The 19,364-nt window shown below is 42.8% G+C and overlaps 1 protein-coding gene across 1 annotated transcript in view; it reads left to right on the top strand.

Annotated features, from left to right (window-relative positions):
- The window catches only part of CCDC17 (coiled-coil domain containing 17), a 30,753-nt gene that overhangs the window by 6,882 nt on the left and 4,507 nt on the right, over nucleotides 1-19,364 (top strand). Inside the window, exons 5-28 of the mRNA XM_083619815.1 lie at nucleotides 532-649; nucleotides 1,439-1,598; nucleotides 1,822-1,941; nucleotides 2,384-2,517; nucleotides 3,464-3,598; nucleotides 4,527-4,753; nucleotides 5,122-5,207; nucleotides 5,618-5,833; nucleotides 6,342-6,564; nucleotides 6,900-7,010; nucleotides 8,152-8,309; nucleotides 11,228-11,369; nucleotides 11,551-11,643; nucleotides 12,428-12,632; nucleotides 12,740-12,846; nucleotides 13,327-13,467; nucleotides 14,320-14,474; nucleotides 14,779-14,899; nucleotides 15,692-15,808; nucleotides 16,223-16,320; nucleotides 16,410-16,622; nucleotides 17,013-17,187; nucleotides 17,677-17,859; nucleotides 18,648-18,899. Coding sequence (XP_083475941.1) covers nucleotides 532-649; nucleotides 1,439-1,598; nucleotides 1,822-1,941; nucleotides 2,384-2,517; nucleotides 3,464-3,598; nucleotides 4,527-4,753; nucleotides 5,122-5,207; nucleotides 5,618-5,833; nucleotides 6,342-6,564; nucleotides 6,900-7,010; nucleotides 8,152-8,309; nucleotides 11,228-11,369; nucleotides 11,551-11,643; nucleotides 12,428-12,632; nucleotides 12,740-12,846; nucleotides 13,327-13,467; nucleotides 14,320-14,474; nucleotides 14,779-14,899; nucleotides 15,692-15,808; nucleotides 16,223-16,320; nucleotides 16,410-16,622; nucleotides 17,013-17,187; nucleotides 17,677-17,859; nucleotides 18,648-18,899 — 3,690 coding nt within the window. The remainder of the gene's footprint in view (nucleotides 1-531; nucleotides 650-1,438; nucleotides 1,599-1,821; nucleotides 1,942-2,383; nucleotides 2,518-3,463; nucleotides 3,599-4,526; nucleotides 4,754-5,121; nucleotides 5,208-5,617; nucleotides 5,834-6,341; nucleotides 6,565-6,899; nucleotides 7,011-8,151; nucleotides 8,310-11,227; nucleotides 11,370-11,550; nucleotides 11,644-12,427; nucleotides 12,633-12,739; nucleotides 12,847-13,326; nucleotides 13,468-14,319; nucleotides 14,475-14,778; nucleotides 14,900-15,691; nucleotides 15,809-16,222; nucleotides 16,321-16,409; nucleotides 16,623-17,012; nucleotides 17,188-17,676; nucleotides 17,860-18,647; nucleotides 18,900-19,364) is intronic.

The following is a 19,364-nucleotide window of genomic DNA, read 5'->3' as shown; positions in this document are numbered from 1 at the left end:
TAATGTGGAGCAGACCTGAGATCTTTGGAATTTGCAGGATAAACTCTCCCACTGATCACAGTGATCTAAGGAATACGGTGGTCTTCCCAGTAACCTGTCCTGGTAACAGATTAGTAGCCAATGCAAATCCTACAAGCAGGGTTATATGCTAGTGGTAGTTGTTCATGAGATAAATATTTGAAATCCATTCCAATATGATATTATTTTTGTAATGGCTGTGTCCTGTCTTTCCTTACAAGGAATTTAGAGAACAGCTTTAAGCTTTACCACTTAGGAAGTAGGCTAGTCTGATAGAGAGTGTGATTTACCCAAAGCTGAATGGAGATTTGAATCTGGGTTTCTCACATCTAAGCCCAGCACTCTGCCACTAAATCATGCAGGCTTTCAGTAGAGGGCATGCCGAGATCACTTCTTCTGGAATTTACAATTAATTTACCACAACATACCATTTCTCATGGGCATTTAGCTCTGAAGCATTGCATCACTGGCATATCAAACATATCAAACTTGTCATCTTTCCTTGACTCCTAGGATAACGACAGACACCAACGGGAATACTGGAAGCGCCAACAGCAAATGGCAGAAGAACATGAGCGCCATTTGGCAGATATCCAAGCCAGAAACCAGTACCTGGAGCAGCAGAAGGATGGTAAGAGAATGAGAGTACCTACTAGATTACTGCCTTCTTGCTTCAGGTAAAGGGAATGACCTGGAGTTCAAAACAATAAAGGATGAGCAAACAGCCACCACTATCCAGCAAATGGCCAGGCCTGATACACAAGGCTCATGATATCACAAGTTCTACAGAAGGGAAGGAGGCAGTTAGACCCATCCACAAATACTACCGACAGCTAATTTTGTACTTGAGAGCTTTCTTGTCTACTTACGTATATTTGGAGGATGCATAGGCCAAGTCCTCAGAAACAGCAGATGACATGGTAAACCTGTGTCTGGACTGTTCCACTTCAGACTGTGCGTGAAGATTTTCATGACTGAATTCTCCTCCATACAAAACAACAACACAAAACCCATTTTGCATATAGAAGACTATCATTTCAGGGAATATATTTATACCCTAGCCTTCTCCCTGATATGCAAGTTTTCTATATGTAAGATTTTTCTTTTCTTTTCAGAGTGGGGTGGGGGGGGGTAGGGTATTAAGTACCGGTAATAAGCACACATCTGCAATCTTTAGTACATATAAAGTGCAGGTTTGCTTTCCTTATCAGGTGTTTCTGAGAACTAGGACAAAGGATGCATATTAATTCACCAGGGATAATGTGTTCCCAGCTGGGGAGATCAGGGCTCTGATACAGGATAATGGAGAGAAATGATGTATCTATATTTTGCATGGAAATCCAATTCAGGGAGCCTCTGGAAATATGTTGACTTGGTCTAGGTGTTCTAATAAAGTGTGTCAAATTTTCTGTTTATCCAGAGATCCATAGGCGCCTGTCTGAACTGAAACTAGGGAACTCAGCTACATCTCATATTGAACAGCTGCTGGTGGAGTTGACTACCCAGGAGGGAAAAAACCAACTGGCTTTGGATGCCTTGCGGAAACAAGTGGAACTCCTGCAGGTATCAGCAGAGACCAGGTAAGGCTCAACGAGGGACCATTTCTGGGAATGGATGGAGTTCCATCAAAGGCTGGAGAAGCCTAAGATCATTCCCTATCTGAGGTTGGAATAGGGGAGTCAGAAAAGGTCAAAAAGACCATTTGGGGAGTCTATCCATGACTCAAGCATTGTGGGAAGCAAGTATTATCACTGATTGAAAAAAGTAAGATGATACTCACACACCTTATTGGGTTTTTTTTAGAAGCAAACCCAAATCTCCCATCAACAGACAGACAGACATTGCTGAGGGCAACATAGAGAAAAAGGTCTTCAAGTCTATGTCATTTCCAGCAGCAGTTGGACCCCTCTCTTCAGAGATACAGTGAGTAGGGAGGGAGCTGCAAGACTAAATGGGACAATATTTTCTGTAAACAGAATTGACTATCAATTTATTAGATCTTTCACTGTTTGTTGCCTGTGGAGCTTTCTCCTGGATTCCTCTCTGTCCCACTTTTGGGAAGCTCTGCAGTTGCAAGTTGCTACTCTGGGTGGATGGGAAGCAGATACTTTTCAATGGATGAGAGAGGAAACAACTTTCTTCACAGTGGGCACAGTCAGTCCCTTTTCCCCACCATGTTGCACATCTTCATGAAATACAGGTATTTAGCAAGCCCAGCTGTATTCATCTTCATGCCAGGAAAAATAGTTCCTTTGATTCCCCACCGCCACCACCCTGAGCTAATAAAGACTTTGAAATGCTGTCAGAAGGAGAAAATCTAGCAATAGCACCAATAAATTGATGATGCATTTGTATTTCCCTGCAGGGCACTTTACCTGGCTTATTTGCAGGGGGGAGGCAGTGACCATAACATCCTCCGTCAGATGTATGAGCTGCAGGTGGAGGCCACAGCCCTGGAGAAAGTAGGAGCAAGGCCTGAGTGCAAGGGCAGAAAGAAGAGTGAGCTTTGTTTCCCTGTTTTCTTCTCTCCAAACTTGGATATTGTAGCGTTGCATGCCACACCAATATCCAAGTAGTGTGAAATTCCAGGGGTTCCAAGTGCTTACTCCACAGTGGAGGCTGTGGTGTCTTTATTATATATATATATGATACACACACACACACACACACACACACACACACACACACACACACAACCTGAGCCTACAATAGAGGAGCTCACAACATTATCAGCCCAAAACAGTTTTGTTTATCCCATAGCCACAGGCTTGAATGCCGGCCATCAGAAATTAGGCATGGTTCTCACAAGCATTTTGCTTCTTTCCTTCTGGCTTCTAGCTTCTAGCTCACATCACTGCAGCTTTCAACTTTGTATTTGTCCTTCAACTCATCTCACAAAGAACCCCTTTCCTTTGTTTACCTTAATGGCCCATCACACAGGTTATCACCTCAACACAAGAAGGTAGCCTGGCTTATATTTTAACATTTGCTGGATCCAGGTTAGATTTAGAAGGACCTCACATACAGCCTACTTCCTCCCCCACCCCAGCTTATAACAGTATCATAGACTAGGCTGTCTCTTGGACCCTTGGGACAATGTGGCACTCTCTAGATGCTGTTGGGCTTCAATTTCTATCAGCCCCAGTCAACATGGTCAATGCTCAAGGATGATGGAAGCTATAGTCCAACATCTGGGTGGCATCATGTTGGCTGTCCCTGCCTTTAGGCCTTGAGCTCAAAAAGGCTTTACTATTCACAGCCAAGTGAGAATCAATTCCACTGGACAGTATGGTCCTCTTACAAAGCTCATGTGCTATCATAAATGTGTATGATGCCAAATGGTTATTTGCTGATTATGCAGACTGAGAAACCTTAGTAAATACTTATCGCTCTTTCACGTCTCCAAGCCATCTTTGTTGTTGATTGGCTCTTCTTGTCCTTGCAGAACATGAAGGTAGCCCGAACTCCTACCCACGGGGTTTGGATGCTGAGCTCCTGTCTGTTGAGCTGGAGAACCAGAGGCTGGAAGATGAGATATTAAAGTTGAAGATCCTGAAGGACAGAAGGAAAATAGAAGATGGTGGGGACCATAGCCTACTCTATTGAAGTTGGGCCAAAGAAGTTTAAGATACAGTAGCAGGCATCAATCTCTGCAATTCAGGGCATTGGCATATATATCACCTAAGCAATCACTTTGATTTGGGGCACTTTGATTTGGAGGTTTAAGTGGAAGTGCAGAGTATTCTCTTTGGACAGTAACCAGATCTGTTTGCTGTTGGCGAAATTCAGCCTCCATAGTTGTCCATTATGGAGAGAAATCATGAAAGATGGCAGAGATGGGCTGGGTATTCTACTGCAGTGAGCTTGCCAACCAGATCGTGGTTCATTATTCTCCTGGGCATTTGGGTGGTGCTAAGGTCTGGTGTTTGGTTGTTTATTTTTTATGTTCATCCTTATTCAAGGTGGGATGTGGTTATTTTACATTGTTGGGTTTTTTTGTGGATGAACACTTCTAGTATATTTGTTTTGTTTTAATGCATTTTTATTGACATTGTTAGTTATCCCTGTAAATCACTTTGAACTCCTTTTATGTGAAGCAGTTCCTAAACTAAATGCACCAAATCTCATCTACTCATTTGACACATAGATTATACTGCCAGGATTTCCAAGCAGGTCCTTTTTCTTTGTGATTCTACACATACCCCAAATTTTCAAGACCACCCCATCTGCAGTATGGAGGTTGCTAATGGCCAAAGGTGCTCCTTGAAATGTTGGGCAGGAAGGGGGCAACATTTCCACAACTAAATGGCTTTGGAGATGTAGCTGAAATGTTCAGTAGTGCCAGTCCAGCAAAAACAAATAAGGACATTGAGCTGGCTTTGTTTTTACAAAGAGCCAGATGAATAATATGCAGGCTCTTGTCCCACCTCATAAGGATTCTTTCCCAGTATTGGCACAAGCAATAACTGTGTTAATGGGCTCCCCCTACTCACCTTCTTTTTCATCAGGGTCTTCAGGCACAGAGCTGGCGCAACTGCAGCGGTTACACATGGCAGAGATGGCTCAGCTGCATGCAGAGATTGGCAGCCTGAGACATGACACAGAGAGGATGAAGCTAAGACATCCCAAGAGGGGGTCACCACTACCCCGGCTGCCACCTCCTATAGCTCCACCCCTGCCACCTCCTCCCCCTCTTCTTGGATTGCCTGACCCTACCTTTCCAGCTAGTAACATGGTTAGTGCCCCTTTAACTTGGGAAACCTCAGGCAAAAGTCATACTGAATATCTGCTTTTGGAGCAGAAATAGTATAAAAATACTTCTATAGTTTTAATAATTCAGAGCTATCATCCTGTGTGGCTGGCTCTCTCTATATCTGTGTTCACTCCAGAAAGATGCATCCAGTGGTTCATGCTCCGCTTGTTGCAAATATGCTGACCATTTTGCTCAGGGGTGAATGATTTATCTGAAGCTGTTGAGTTATATTCTTAAGAGTTTCCTTGAGGCAGCAAGCCTCATTATTCCCCCTAAGACTGATGCTGGTATTTCCTTTTTCTATTCTTTGGTAATGTAAAACAGCTCTCACATATTTCTGCCTGCTATAGGACCCCATGAGAGCATCTGCCACAGCTATGAGCCAGTACTTCCTGGACCCTTCTGATGCCCTGGGACCAGCGCCATATGATCCGGCGTATGTCATTTCTATTACCTGTATTATTCTGGGTTGAGCTAGTAGGAGGGCAGCATATGTTTTTTTTTCTGTCTCAGCATATGTTTTTTTTCCTGTCTCAGCATATGTTTTTTTTCTTGCATGGAGTATTTGTGGACACTGCCATGTAAAGTGAAGATGTTCATTTTTTCCATCCTAATACCATTCCTAGGGATGCATTTTGGAATCTAGCCTGCTGAGTCTTCTGGACTGCAGCCAGCTCATAGAAAATAGCTGTTGTTAAGAGTTTGGGGTGGTGGGAGATAGGCTGTATGCCTAAACCCTCCTAATTCCTGGAAGTGCCTAGAACTCCTGGAATTTCACTCAGCTTGGGGTGGCATGCAAGCTGTGTTAACTATTACATGAGTGTGACAATTATCATCTCTCTGCAGGTCTGGCTTTGTGATATTCTATGATTTTCTTTTGGGCCTGGATCCCACATTCTATCAAGTCTGCCTGGTCTCTGGCCTGTTCCGCAATGGACAAGAGCTGGGCAAGCCCACCCCACTGCCCGTTGTCTCCTCTGATATGGGTCAATACCCACAGTATGTGACTGATGGGCAAAGAGGGTGCTGCGCCATCTTAGCAGCTAGGCAACCAGTCCCAAGGTGAGTTTCAGTGGCTTTTGCCATAACATCTCATCTCTTCTGTTCCCGAGTCATTATCTGGGCAGCCATTCCCAGTTGGCAAAGTTATTTGTTTTCATTGTTTCAATGTATATAGTGTACAGCAAGATAATGCTCAAGACAAATGCAATGATAAGTGGTAGAAGATTCCTTTCTAAAAAACAATGCAAAGAAAACCATCTATCATGAACTGCTTTTATCCTGACCCTTTAGAAGACCCAGGGCCCTATCATCTTGGCATGGGAACCACTCACTCTGGGGATTAGTATGAGCTTCAGATTGCCATAAAATAGGCCGTTTCAGTCCAGTTTTGCACACACCAGATTCTTGTCTGTTCTTATTTAGAGGTCATATACGTTAGTGTCATATAGAAGATAGTCTTCTTTGCCAAACCCCCATGTGAAACATGGCTACAGTGAACTCTGTATTCAGATTTGTAGAGAAAAAGGTAGGCTTGTATGTATTACCTTTGTCTGTTCTTGCTTTTCAGAGTCCTTCCTTCAACCACCATCACCCTCATAACTGAGCTTCAAGCATCTGGAGGCTTTGATGCTTATGGACTGGAGATCCAGAAACTGGCCCCCAGGGGGTGGGCCAAAATCAACATCTTTGACCATCTACATCAAGTGATGTGTGGGCGCTGGAAGATCCCCATCCGAGTGCTTCCTATGAAGCCAAGCCTTACTCCAGAACAGTTGAATGGTGTGCCCCAGGTGAGGACCTTTAGCAAGGGTCAGTGCAGAGTGCCCAGAAAATTATTTCCTGACCAACATGAAGGGAGAGTGTCATGCTCGTGCTCTCAGGAGACTCATGGTGAACCATTAACATTGGCACTTAACACTGAGCTCCTACTTTCTGCATTGTGCTGAGTGTGATTTGAGACAGATTCAATCTCAGGCCTCATTGACTGAATAGAAACATTCCTGGAATGATGGCTGTTCCTCAGAACACCTTGGCCAGATCAAGATAAATTAGTCCAACATCGTCTTCAGTTATATTCGTATCTGTTTTAATCCCAACCAGACCACACCTTGTTTTTTCCTCACAGCTGGGCAAAGCAGAGCTGTACTTGCGACTAGTGAATGCAAGAGATGCTGACATGCAGTCAATGGCAGAGATTCATCCAGGCAATGCCTCCTTGTACAAATACCCTCCTACAGTGAGTTGAACTGCATGGCATTATTGTCTCTTTTAAAGTTATTTTTAACTCTTTTTCTAGTTAGCATTTCTTGAGGACAGATTATGAAAAACAGGTTCTTTGTGTCCTCAATATTTATTTGCTGCAGAGAACCAGAATGACACCAAAAACAAAGACAATTCGAAATAATAGATAAATGGTGAAAAATTGGGAAACCGCAAGGAGAACATGAGCACAATAATAGCCTCCCACTCCTGTTCCCCAAAAACTGGTACTTGGTGGGATACTACCTCTGATCCTGGAGGCTATAGCTATCATAACTAGTAGTAGCCACTGATAGCTGAACTGGAGGTTAAAGCTATCCAGAATCCATGGAAGATAAGGCTAAGAGCAAACTCAGTGAAAATGTATTAATTATATATTTCAAAGGAATAAATGAAGTATGCTACCATCTGACTGAAGCCTTTTAAAATCCCAGCTATTAACTATTTAGCACATTCATATAAAACTCCAGATGAATTAATAACTAATTCAACAATTAAGTAGCTACTTTAATTCCTAGCATAAAAAATAATTCTATCTGTCACTCAATTGAAAATTCCAAGGTTCTCAAGTAGTGTCTCAGTGAGATGGGGTGCCACCACTGCAGTCTCTCAAACACAGTGAGGCAGCATGGCAGAGCGGATAGAAGCACTGGGTTGGTGGCAGCAGGAACAAGCATACACATCTATACCTGCCGCTACCAATCCAGTGCTCTCCCACCCTTGCTGCTGCACTGACTTGCACAGTCCTGGGCCCAGCAAGCACATCATACAGCACAACTGGTTCCAGGTAAAAAAAAGAAAAGGTCCCAAATTGTTGGAAATCGTGAAACAAAAGCTTAAAGTTTTCCAGATAAAATTAGTACTGTATTACCGAGAGGCGAAAGCAAGTTTTAAATTTCCATCATCCAATGCTAATACTGAGTGGAAGCAAGATGGTTTGTAGAAATGATGGCAGGTGGATGGCAAACTCTCCACTGGAAGGAACATTTGAAAAGTAGGATCAAGAGATTGGAAGCCTTCCTTTCACCCCCAGTATATTTACACTGCCCTCGCCCTGCTTGTCATGCTACCCCACCTCACCTGTTTAATTCTGTTGTATTTTGTTCTTTCAAATGCAGGTGTCCAGTTGCACAGCACCCCCTACAGACTTTTCTCCAGCCCAGCGCTCTTTCCACCCTGCCCCCACCAGCCTGTTCTTCTCTGTCCCTCCTTACACTGGCTTTGTTGACTCTCCTCCTGATCAGGAACAGCTTCTCCAATACAAACCCAATAAAAGGTGAGAAAGGAGGAAGACCACCCCTTTCTCCTTTCAGGACTAGGCTTTCCTTCTAATGAAGATAAGTCAGCATAGAAATGCCTACTGTCTTCCTTTGTATACTTTTCTGTGTGTTTTGTGTATAAATGAAACAACTAAAAGATTATGCATCTCTAATCCACCCACGTCTGTGATTTTCTCTGTATTTTTAATTAAGGATATGGGGGCTGTTTTTAAGGGTGCATCTGCATGAGGTTTTGGTGGTGGCAGGATTGGATGTACTTACCCATCTACACAGCAGAGGGTAGTTATAGTCTGCTCTGCCTGCAACTGACCATATAAACTAAAGCACAACATCAGTTAATATTTTCTTTCCACAGATTATACCATACCACAAGGAGAGCTTTCTCCTGACCTTCCCATTGGCAGCAGAACACCAAAATGTGTTCAGAATAACTGTTTGTACATATGATCCCTAAAAATGTAATTCTTCTGCCATGATTATCTAGAGTCTTCCTTGTTGTGCGTGTCTGTCCATGTCAATCACTACAAGATTAAAGACATTCACACATGCATGGCACATTAGTCTATCAATAGCTGTTAACTGGAACATCCTATATTCAGAGGCTGCCTCATTAGCAAATGCTGAGGACGCTGCCTTTGGCTTTGTTTATGCATTGGAGAGGATATAACAGGCACCTTTTTAGTCCTAAAAAACAAAAAACAAAAATCCGCCGTAAAACCAAACTGCCTCTATTAAAGTAGGCTGATAGGATCATGTTTCTAATTCTTTCTCTGAGTCAATTTCAGTGTGATTACTTTATATTGGAAGTCATGTACTTGAAGTGCTTGTGAAATGCAAAAAAAAAACAAAAAAAACCACAAAAAATATTGCTGAAACATTCACCCTCTTCCTTTAGAATTAGTGCCCCATGCACCCTTTTGAAGTGATCAGTTCTGCAAGTCTTCCCTCTTTAATCTTTAAGGGATCACCACTGGATAATATTTTAGTGTATTATATTTTAGTGATGTCAAGGGATGCCAACAACAACAAGAAGGTTCTCTCTGCGACTGCAAGAGTCATTCACCTCTGAAAATTCTAAGCATCTTGGTAACATCTGCTAAATTAGCATTTTAAAGTGGTTCTGTCCCTACCTCCTAGAAACTGTTCTGGTCAGTACCCCAGAGGTTAATTCTTTCCCACTCATCTAGAATCTCTTTGAAAAAGAAATGTCAGCATTTGCCTATTTCCTTTAGGTAGGAAATGCTGGCTATCATGGTACCAGCAGGGATGTATGTAAGAGGCCATCCTGGCTTAGTAAAGTCTAAGTTTTAGAATTGGCTAAGACCAATACCAATAAATGTAGGCTACCAAGAAGTAACATCTTCTATTTTTGTTTCTTTAGAAGCTGCTTGCTCTCTTTGATGTTTCCTTCCGTATGTGCTCATCAATAAGTGCATCCCTGTGTTTGTGGGCTCTAAAACTGGTGCGAATCTATAGGACGCCTTCTTTTTTTAAAACCATTGTACTGTGCCTAGTTATTTTAGCAACTTAACAAAATATGTCTCTCCCACATCTCTACAGCCACAAGAGGAGTTGCAACCTTCCAACAGTTTGACTTCACCTCCAAAGGTGCATTCCTCCACTGTCTCCCGAGACAAATGAATGCCAACAAAAATTAGTACATAATATGGAAAACAAATAATTGCACACGAGCTACTTTCATATTCATGCCCCAAATGTCTCCTAGATCAGAGAGTGATAAAACAAAGAGGGAAATGATTCTGAAGCAACTTCACATATACAGTATAACAAGAGAAGCAGCCCCCAAGCTGACTTCCTTTTAGACTCCGTGCTTTTCTTTTGTGTCTTTTTCTTCATTCAGTAGCCATAAACCTATTGCCCTATTTTGTTCCACATCAACATGGCTTCTACTATAGTTGAGAATCTTACTTGTATTGGGCCTCATTCAGTTTTATTCCCAATATTGTGGTGATTACTTTCAGTGCCTAATATTTTCAATGGCAATTTTGTCGAGAATGTCCTACTGAAAAAGGGAGGTGCAACACCATTGCTCACTCCATATATAGAAAAGGAGTAGGGATGGAGTACCTGACCAAAGATATCAGGTAGAAAGATTCCATTCAGCTTTCTGTCATCCTTTTAGACTACCTCATGCCAGTCTCCAGCTTGTGGTGGTCGACTTATTATTTGGTATGAGCCTATTTTAGTTTTGCATGTTGCAGAGTTGTCCTGTAGCTTGCTAATGAAATACACATGATTCACCAGATCCTCCCAAGGGGAACCTTCATGCATATAAATTAAACTCAGCAAAAGTATTTTTTCCTTCCTATGTCCTTTCTGATTTGTCACATTTTACTTACTCTTACCCTTATATAATCAACTACCTTTAACATTCCTTCTCTGCTCCCCTAACACCCAACTGGGCAGTATATATGGTTCTTCAAGAAACCCCTTTCTTGCCTTTGTGCTGCAGTATGCTCACATGCATCAACCTTCCCCTCTTTTTTCATTTCCCCCCATCTCTCCCTGTTACCTTCCTGGCTGTGGCACTGGGAGCACCCAGAAACAGAACCAAAGGCTTCTCCATACCTTCCTAGGTAAATACGAAGTATAGTTTGGATTTTCCTTTGCAGGGGTATATTTCTCTCCACATTCTGCTGTCACAATAGAAATTGGCAATGAGACAATTGCTCTACTTGACTTTAATAGCCAGATATACAGTATATCAATATACAGTGGATCAATTGCTCTCTACTTTTCTTGTAACCCAGCTTTATTGCTTAATCTAGCAAGGTTCTGATTTGGTGGGGAACTGCCATTTTGCTGTTCAAGAAGGGGAAAGGTGCTGCTTGCTGTTGAAGGACAGGGGCAACAGCTGAAGAGCAGTGGGTTAATAAGCCTCTGATTATTTCAGGAAATTTGAAGCAGTGCTCGAGTGGCCACAATCCCAGCAGAATGAAAGAAGACAATTAGGGTTCATCCTTGATAGAGTAAAAGGCGCCCCACCGGGAGATGGGGCTGTCCGGCTAACTGGTTACCATCAGAAAACTGGTCAGGTATGGAACATGTGTGGCTCTGTCAATAGCCCCAGTGTCATAGTTGGTGTTCAGCTAGCACCCTGGTTCAGCATTCTAGCAGAACCATCCTGGAGTTCTTTATTATTTTAGGAAGAAACACCAAGAAAGCTTAAAAAGGAAGTTGGACCATGTGTTACATTTTTCTCAAACTTGATTTCAGGTGATTGCCACCAAGGACTCGGGACTGAATTACTGCACCGATTCCATGAGATCCAATATTAAACATGGCTACTTCGTGTTTGGAGAACAGGAGGTATAGAATGGTGCTTTGGCAGGAGAGTGTTAGGCTTGGAGATGGACTTAGGTTTACATCCCAGTCCAGCTGGGAAGTTCACAGAGTGTCCTCAGACAGGTTATTATCCTTGCACTGATTGGATGGTTACTTAGCACTACCATTGCTGCAAGCGCTAGAATACTGTACAGTGGCATCTTGGGTTACAGACGCTTCAGGTTACAGACTCCGCTAACCCAGAAATAGCACCTCGGGTTAAGAACTTTGCTTCAGGATGAGAACAGAAATCGTGTGGTAGCGGTGCAGCAGGAGGACCCATTAGCTAAAGTGGTGCTTCAGGTTAAGAACAGTTTCAGGTTAAGAACGGACCTCCAGAATTAATTAAATTCTTAACCCGAGGTACCACTGTATTTGTTTCTCAGAGGCCAAGTTTGCTCAGACCTCACCACAACTCAGTCACCTGTTACCAGAAATGGTAGACCAGTTCTCTGATGCTAGATAAGTATTTACATTGGTTTAGAGTATTTACTTTCCCCAATCCTGGGGATAATTCTTGTGGATGCCCATGCTTAACTATAAGAAGCACTCATGTTGCTTGTTTGCAAAATATGGGCTTTGGGTTTTCTTGCCAATGGTGTAAAAGCAGTTCTGAGCTCAGAGAAAAACATGCTCATTCCTAATCCATGAAAACAGTTAGGTGGTTTTTGAGTATGGTGTATGGCAGAGGGAATTGAAGGGTAGAAGGTGCTGGAAATTATAGTACTACTCTTGGCTCACCTGAACTGCTTCTTTTTGTTTCCTTCAGGAAACCTGGGATGTTGAGCCACAGCAGGACATGATCCTTATTGCTCGCTTTTACCACTGGCCCAGTGGGAGGGTGGCACCCACCCCCTGGGACAAAGGATTCAAGCCTCAACACCAGCCACTACTAGGGAGTGATGAATGGCTGGCTGCCTGGGCTGTGCTCAGACTGACCAAGATGTATGAATCCCATAAAGTGATGGTTACAGGTATGCTGCAGGCATTTCTGGTTGCCTGGTGCTATGATTCCCCACAGGAATTAAGGTTTTCCTATTACTAGTCTAGGAATTAAGTTTTCTGCATTCTGCTTTCACAGGTGCAATGAGGAAAGGGGAACCTGGGATGCCTGTCTGGAACACAGGGACTCATACACTGACTCTGTATCATGGCCCTGTGCCACCTGTTGTAGCTCTGTCAGTGATGGTAAGTCCACTCCTGTAAAGCAAACCAAGGTTAACCAGGTAGGTAAAGTACGCCAATATTAATACCAGCAAAAGGCTGAAGAGATGTTAAACATCTAATGACTCGTTCAGTCTTGCTGCTCTTATTGATGCAACACTCCTTACTGGCTTACTCTAGTAAAGACTTACAACTGTAATCTTCATAGAGCAATATTTTATATGGAAGCAACAGTATGTAATACTTAAGAGGACTGAATCATTGGTTAAGCCTCCATTCTGTTGTGTGTTGATTCCTTGGACCATATCCAGTGCTGCAGCTCCACTGGAATAAAACACTGCTATGCATGCAGTAGAAGCACATGGGGGCAGAAGAAATGGAATTTCTGTTGTGCCAGTGAAGCTATGTGCACAGAGCACTGGATAAAGCCCCATGTTTTAAGCTGTGCCTTATTATGCTTTCCTCTTGTTTCATTCCCATCTGCACATAATGCTTTGCTCCTAGTCAATGGAAGAGAATCATCAGGACTTCAAGATATATGGTGATGCTACTTTAAGACTGCACGTCTTCAGCACCCAGAAACCTGAGCAGCCTTTCCCACCAGAGTCACCACCTCCACTTGACCCAGCAAAAACCTGGCCTCATGTGAGTGCTGGGCAAGGACGGTTTTACAGTCCCTACAGGGCTTGGGATAATTGGGACAGACCTTCCACCTCCACTCAGTACACAATCTGGCTGCATACGTATTATACCTTTAAAGTGTATCTGAAGAACCTCCTTTCCTTCAAAGAATTCTGGGCACTGCAATTTACAGTTCTTTTATCTGTCCTGAATCTTCCAAAATTCAGCTTCATTGGGTCTTCAGGAGTTCTGGTGTTATGAGAGAGGAAGAACAACTTTTCTCTATATACTCTATGCCATGCTTAATGTTATAAACATATGTCACATCTCATGCACATTTTCTTTAAACTAAAAAGTCCCAAATCTGCAAGCTTCCTTCACAGGGGAGTTGCTCCATTTTCTTGATCATTTTGGTTGCCTTTTTGTGAACCTTTTCCAACACGACAATATCCTTTTTGAGGTGAGGTGACCAGAACAGTACACAGAATTCCAAATGCAGTCACACCATAGATTTGTATAAAAGCATTATGGTATCAACAGTTTTATTCTCAGTTCTTTTCCTAGTGATCCCTAGCATGGAATTTGCCTTTCTCACAGTTCCTGTACACTGGATCAACATCTTAACTGAGCTAACTACTATGGCCCCCAGGTTTTGTTCCTGGTCAATCACTGCTACTTCAGACCCCATTGAGAGTATATGCGGCATTAAGATTTTTGCACCAGCATGCATTTCTCTACATTTGTTTACAATGAATTGCATTTATGTTTTCTCATGATAATAAACTGTTCGGGATTGTTAAAACAAAAGGACCTTTAAACTGAGTGAAAGTGCAGTAAAATGACCATTTAGTATCATCACAACTTTTCCCCCCACAGGAAGCTTTTATTCATCATTTCAGGGAGACCCCTCCTGTAGAGCCTTTCAGAGCTGGAGATGGCTTTGATCTATACATTGATGGAGCCCGCTTCCTGCCTGATGGTGTCACTGTTACCAGGGTCACTGCTCGCATCTTCACCAGTGGTTTCATGCAGTAAGGAGGAACAGTTCTCTGGGTTTTTCTTCCCTAAAATGCCATCTTTCCTCTGCTTCTCCCAGGCTGCATACGTGCTATGGGTGGAATTCAATGGGGCACTCTCACAATTGTTCTGTCTGTGCAAGCCTTCCAGACAGAATGACCCTCAGTCTCCTACCCCTGATTTTAATGTTTCTATGGTTGTCCTGAAGCACGCAAAGGGGTTTGCTTCAGTTCAAGGTGCCACGACAACAGAGGAGCTTAACAATGCCCTCTTATGGAAAACATCTAGCTGAAGGTTGTTTCTGCTTCTTCCTTTCAGAATTGGGCCAGACATTTGCACTGGGATTGACCTGAATAGCAGCATATTTGATCCACTTTACAACTACTCAGTTGAAATCAGAGAGCCAGTGATAGCGCCTTGTGCAACTCTTCTATTAAAGGTTTGTGTCGGTATGGGTAAAGGGCGAGCAAAGAATGCTGCCAATGAATGAAGCATGTCCTGTTGGGGGTCAAGAGTTAGGAAGTTAAGGATCTTTCCTTTCCTGGAATGGAGCTGGAACAACTCCCCTGTGTGGAAAAGTTACATCATTTGGGGCTTTTTAGTTTAGAAAAAAAGAGTAAGGAGGCAAATGACGGAGCTGTATAAAATTATGCATGCTGAGGATAAACTGGATAGAGAGACATTTTTCTCCTCCTCTCATTATATTAGAACTAGGTGCTATTAATGGCTCCAGTGGCAGAGGCATTATACCTCCGAATACCAGTTGCTGGGGAACACAAGTGGGAAGAGTATTGTTGGGGTTAGGTCCTGCTATTTATTTACTGTTTAATGCCAAAATAGGCTTCTAAGCAACCCACAAAATATAAGAGTTGCACAAACATTAAAATATAAACACCCATAATTAAAATGCAACAAAACAGGTGTATACTAAAACAAAGTAGTAGTTAAAACTGGAGACTCAGGTCAAGAGATTAAGAGAATGCCTGTGTAAGCAGGCTGAGGCGTATCTTCAAAAGACAGCAGAATGCTTGCAGGCTTCCTATAGGCATCTAGTTGGCCACTATGAGAACAGCATGCTGGACTAGGTGGGCCTTTGGTCTGATTCTGCAGGGCTATTAATATATTTTTCATGGAGGACATTATGGCAACATCTTCCTGACCTCCAACACAAAACAGAACTACGGGTCTAGCTGCCAGGGGGGGTGAACTAATGTCTCTTGGTATTTTACAGGTTTATTCCATCAATCGCTTAACCTCTGAGCTCATCCAAATCGGTTGGGCAGCTCTCAATGTTTTTGTGCAATGTGGAACACACACAGCCCCTGAACCAGAGGCCAAGGGGATGCAGGTGAATTAACTGAAGGGGAGTTCAGGGGAAGCAGCCTCAGTTCTGAAAATGAAGTTAGGACATGGTTTATAATGCTGATAGGCTCCAGTAGGAAAATGCCTTCTTTCTTCATGGGTATTTCAGGAACTCTCATTCTTTTGCTGTCAACCAAAGTGCTACAAGAATGTTTCACATTCCCACTAGATCTCACAGGATAGGTTTTTACTATTAATGCTCATGCTTTCTAGTGCCATGCCAAAAATCCCACCCCACCATAACTGCTGTGTGACCTGGAGCCCTACCCAAAAATCTTGCTGTTTCTCCACAGTTCAGATGCAAATGGTAGGAGGGAAACACAATATATTTCCCATTACCTGTTTCCCAAGGAGGAGGAAAAAGGGTCTGTGGATAGATGTTGATTACTGTTTTCCTCAGGTCTCCCTCAATGATGGTGCTCATCAGCTCCGTATTTTTCACAACAGTCCCTGCCCAGATCAACCCTTCTCTACCAGCTCTCTGACATCAATAGGACGGTGAGCCCCTCTCACTTACATCATTTCCAATTCCTTCCCCATCTTATCATACAACCTTCCTAATATCTGTCTTCTCACTTTCCCTGTAGGTATGTGCCCTGTGCAACCCTGCTAGTGAGGCTTATCAAGGCGCCTGTAAATTCCAGCCATAAAACTTTACAAAGAAGCATGGTCCCTCAGACAAACTGGGCCAAAGTGGGCCTCTTTCAGTCCAGGCCTGACTATTCTGATGGTGTCTATTATTCAGACTCAGCCAAGCCTACTGCAGGAGAAAGTTGCTTCTATGAAGCCATGACCAACAGGTAAACTGAGTTTCTGTCTCCTCAGTGGCTGTAGGATGGATGGAAGTAAAAAAGGTGGAATCATAGCAATTGTGGAAAAGTCTCCCTTAAGAGGATTGCCAGCTATTACTTTTAAGAATTTTTGGTGTCACTGTAGTCACATATATAAAAGCTGAGTCATTATAGTGTGTTCTATGGTGGACTATGTATTTGATGAGCCTATTGATTGGAAATTTTTAATCAAAGGGCAGAAGAAACCTTACAAAACGTTAACAGTCCATCTTACATTCAAATCAGATTAACAGAAGGGTGAGCCAAGCATCTCGCCCCATGCATCAACACACTTTGGTAGGAAATGATAGAATTCCGTAACTGTGGGCTACAGCAAAAACAGCTTTTTGTTTCACACAGGTCTGTTGTTTCAGTGCGGGAAATAGTTCACCAGCTTGAAGGTCCTAAGAGTTTAAGCACAGATGAGGAGATTGTCACCTGGATCCATCAGAAACTAACCCGGGTGCCAGGCAGCAGTCCACAGCCTTTCAGCCTCACCTATGTCTCCAGATACATTCCCACCTACGGCATCAAGGTGAATAGCTATCACACTCACAGAAATGCCGTTTAGCACAAAATTTTATATATGGCTGGGATAGAATACTATAGAGATGGAAGTAAGCTGTGTTTAACTCAGTAGTCACATCGATAGAAATGCTGGCTGCTTATAACCAGTCTTGAGTAATTTCTGCACTTGAAAATAGTTATCAACCTTTAACCTGGTCTCTGTTGCTGTGCCTTTAGCTACATGTTGATTAACAGGCATTTATCAACTTCTGAAGACAACCACTAGTATTCTTAATTTTCTAAACAAGTTGACTTTCTCAGCTGTATTACTTCATATTGCTAAGGACAAAAATTCCCTGCTCACAGAAAACTGGCATGTCAGAGTAATTTGAAATGGTATAGTTGAGAAACAAATTTAGTATTTAATGTTTGTGAGCAAACTAAGCCTTGGCTGCGTGTGTGTGTGTGTGTACAGTGCTCTTATCCAGACTGACATCTAATCTCTGTGGTATTCCAGTTTGCATTGGACAGAGGCATGAACTTACCATGGTCTGGCTTGACAATCGCCCAATTCTGCTTCAATCCACCTGGGGCATGTTACTTTGGGGTGCAATGGCTGAAGTATGATTACCCCATCTTTGTTGAGGAACTTGACAAAAACAGCTACCAGCAATGGCCTGTGTGGCTTGATGGCTTCAAGGTATCACATCCTTTATTTTGTTGTTCGTCACTCTGTAAGCCACCCTTCAGTCACAGGACTGAGAATGGCCTACAACTAAAAAAAGACGACACTGGGTGTTCCACTCAGCAAAGGATAGGCCGTTGCCTTTCAGTAAGATGGGTCCCATGCTGTAAGAAGGAACCAATCTGTATTTCAACACTGGTTTATCTGGTATTTTTCACAAGTAATCTGTCTTATTCAGCAGAGTCTACAGCAAAGTGGCTAAATGCCTCCTGAGCCTAGTAACCAGTTAACTAAGATGCACTGTGTGGAAGGTAACTAGGTGGAGTTTTAAGCAGAATTATTAGCTCCAGAAAAGTTCAGCAAAGTAGAAACATTCTCTCTAGTGAATTAGTATTGCTATAATTAGGCTGATTCCCTACCACCTATCCCTACTAAATTTGTAGCCTATATTTTGATACCCTACTGGGGTTCAAACATTTTTGCTAGCAGCGAGGCTCAGGGTTCTTAATTTCTGTTCCACATAAAGGAAGTATGTGCATTCCTTTCATAAATCCATTGCTGCCCAATTTTTTTTACAGAAACATGTCATATCACTGCCTTATACCAGGGGGCTCCGGGTATGTGAAATTTAATTCTGTGTTAAGGAGACCTGGCATGATTTTGAATGAGGCAGTCTGCCCATGGTGGAGTACAGTGTAAGCTTTCTTACTGATGACCATATTTATTTCCAAACTCATATTTGTGAACCTGTACACAACAGGTGGCTCAGCCTTTCCTTTCAGAACCTGCAACTTGTTTTTCAGACCTGTCCCCACAGAGTTTACCATGAATATACAGCCATTATTATTCACCTGTACCAAGGTGTGGTGAATCCTGCCCAATGTGCCTCGGGTGAAAAAGAATGCCAAGCAGCACAAAGAAGAGTCATGCTAAAAGGGGAACAGTTACATTACACTCAGAAAAGTGGGGCATGGACAGCTCTTCATGTGTTTTCCAGAGGTTACTGCAACACTGGCATTTACCAACTGCCCTTATACCAGGGGGCTCCCAGTCAGGTATAGTTAACTTAACCAATCAGCTAAAAGTTAGACATACATGCCAATTTTCTTGCAAAAACAACCAAATTCCAGCAGCTGGGCAGGGGCATGCACTTGTTAGCGTGCGCACACACACATATATTCTGTACAATGTTTCCCTGCATCACCTGTATATCACCATTCTGTCAAGCTGAAAGTTATCCACTTCCCCACTTTTGAGCTTTATGTGAATGCAGCATCAGTTAAGAACTGATGGCTCATCCCCACAGAATTCAGTACTTTCTGAAGTCCCTACTTGTGTACGCTTAATGCCTGCAAATATCTTAGCAATGACAAAGGGTACAAATGGCAACTATTTCTCCCAGCTTTTGGAGGTGGTGATGGTGCAAAGCAATGAACCAGTGCCTATAACTGCTAAGCATTCCCCACCCCATCTTTGGCTTACGTGTCACCAGCTCTTGACCCACTTGTTTTTACACACTA

This window comes from Podarcis filfolensis (genome assembly GCF_964270895.1).
Source record: "Podarcis filfolensis genome assembly, chromosome: 6".
In the NCBI taxonomy this organism is placed as follows: Eukaryota; Metazoa; Chordata; class Lepidosauria; order Squamata; family Lacertidae; genus Podarcis; species Podarcis filfolensis.
Note: the sequence above shows the minus strand (reverse complement) of the source record. Positions and strands in the feature narration are given on the sequence as shown.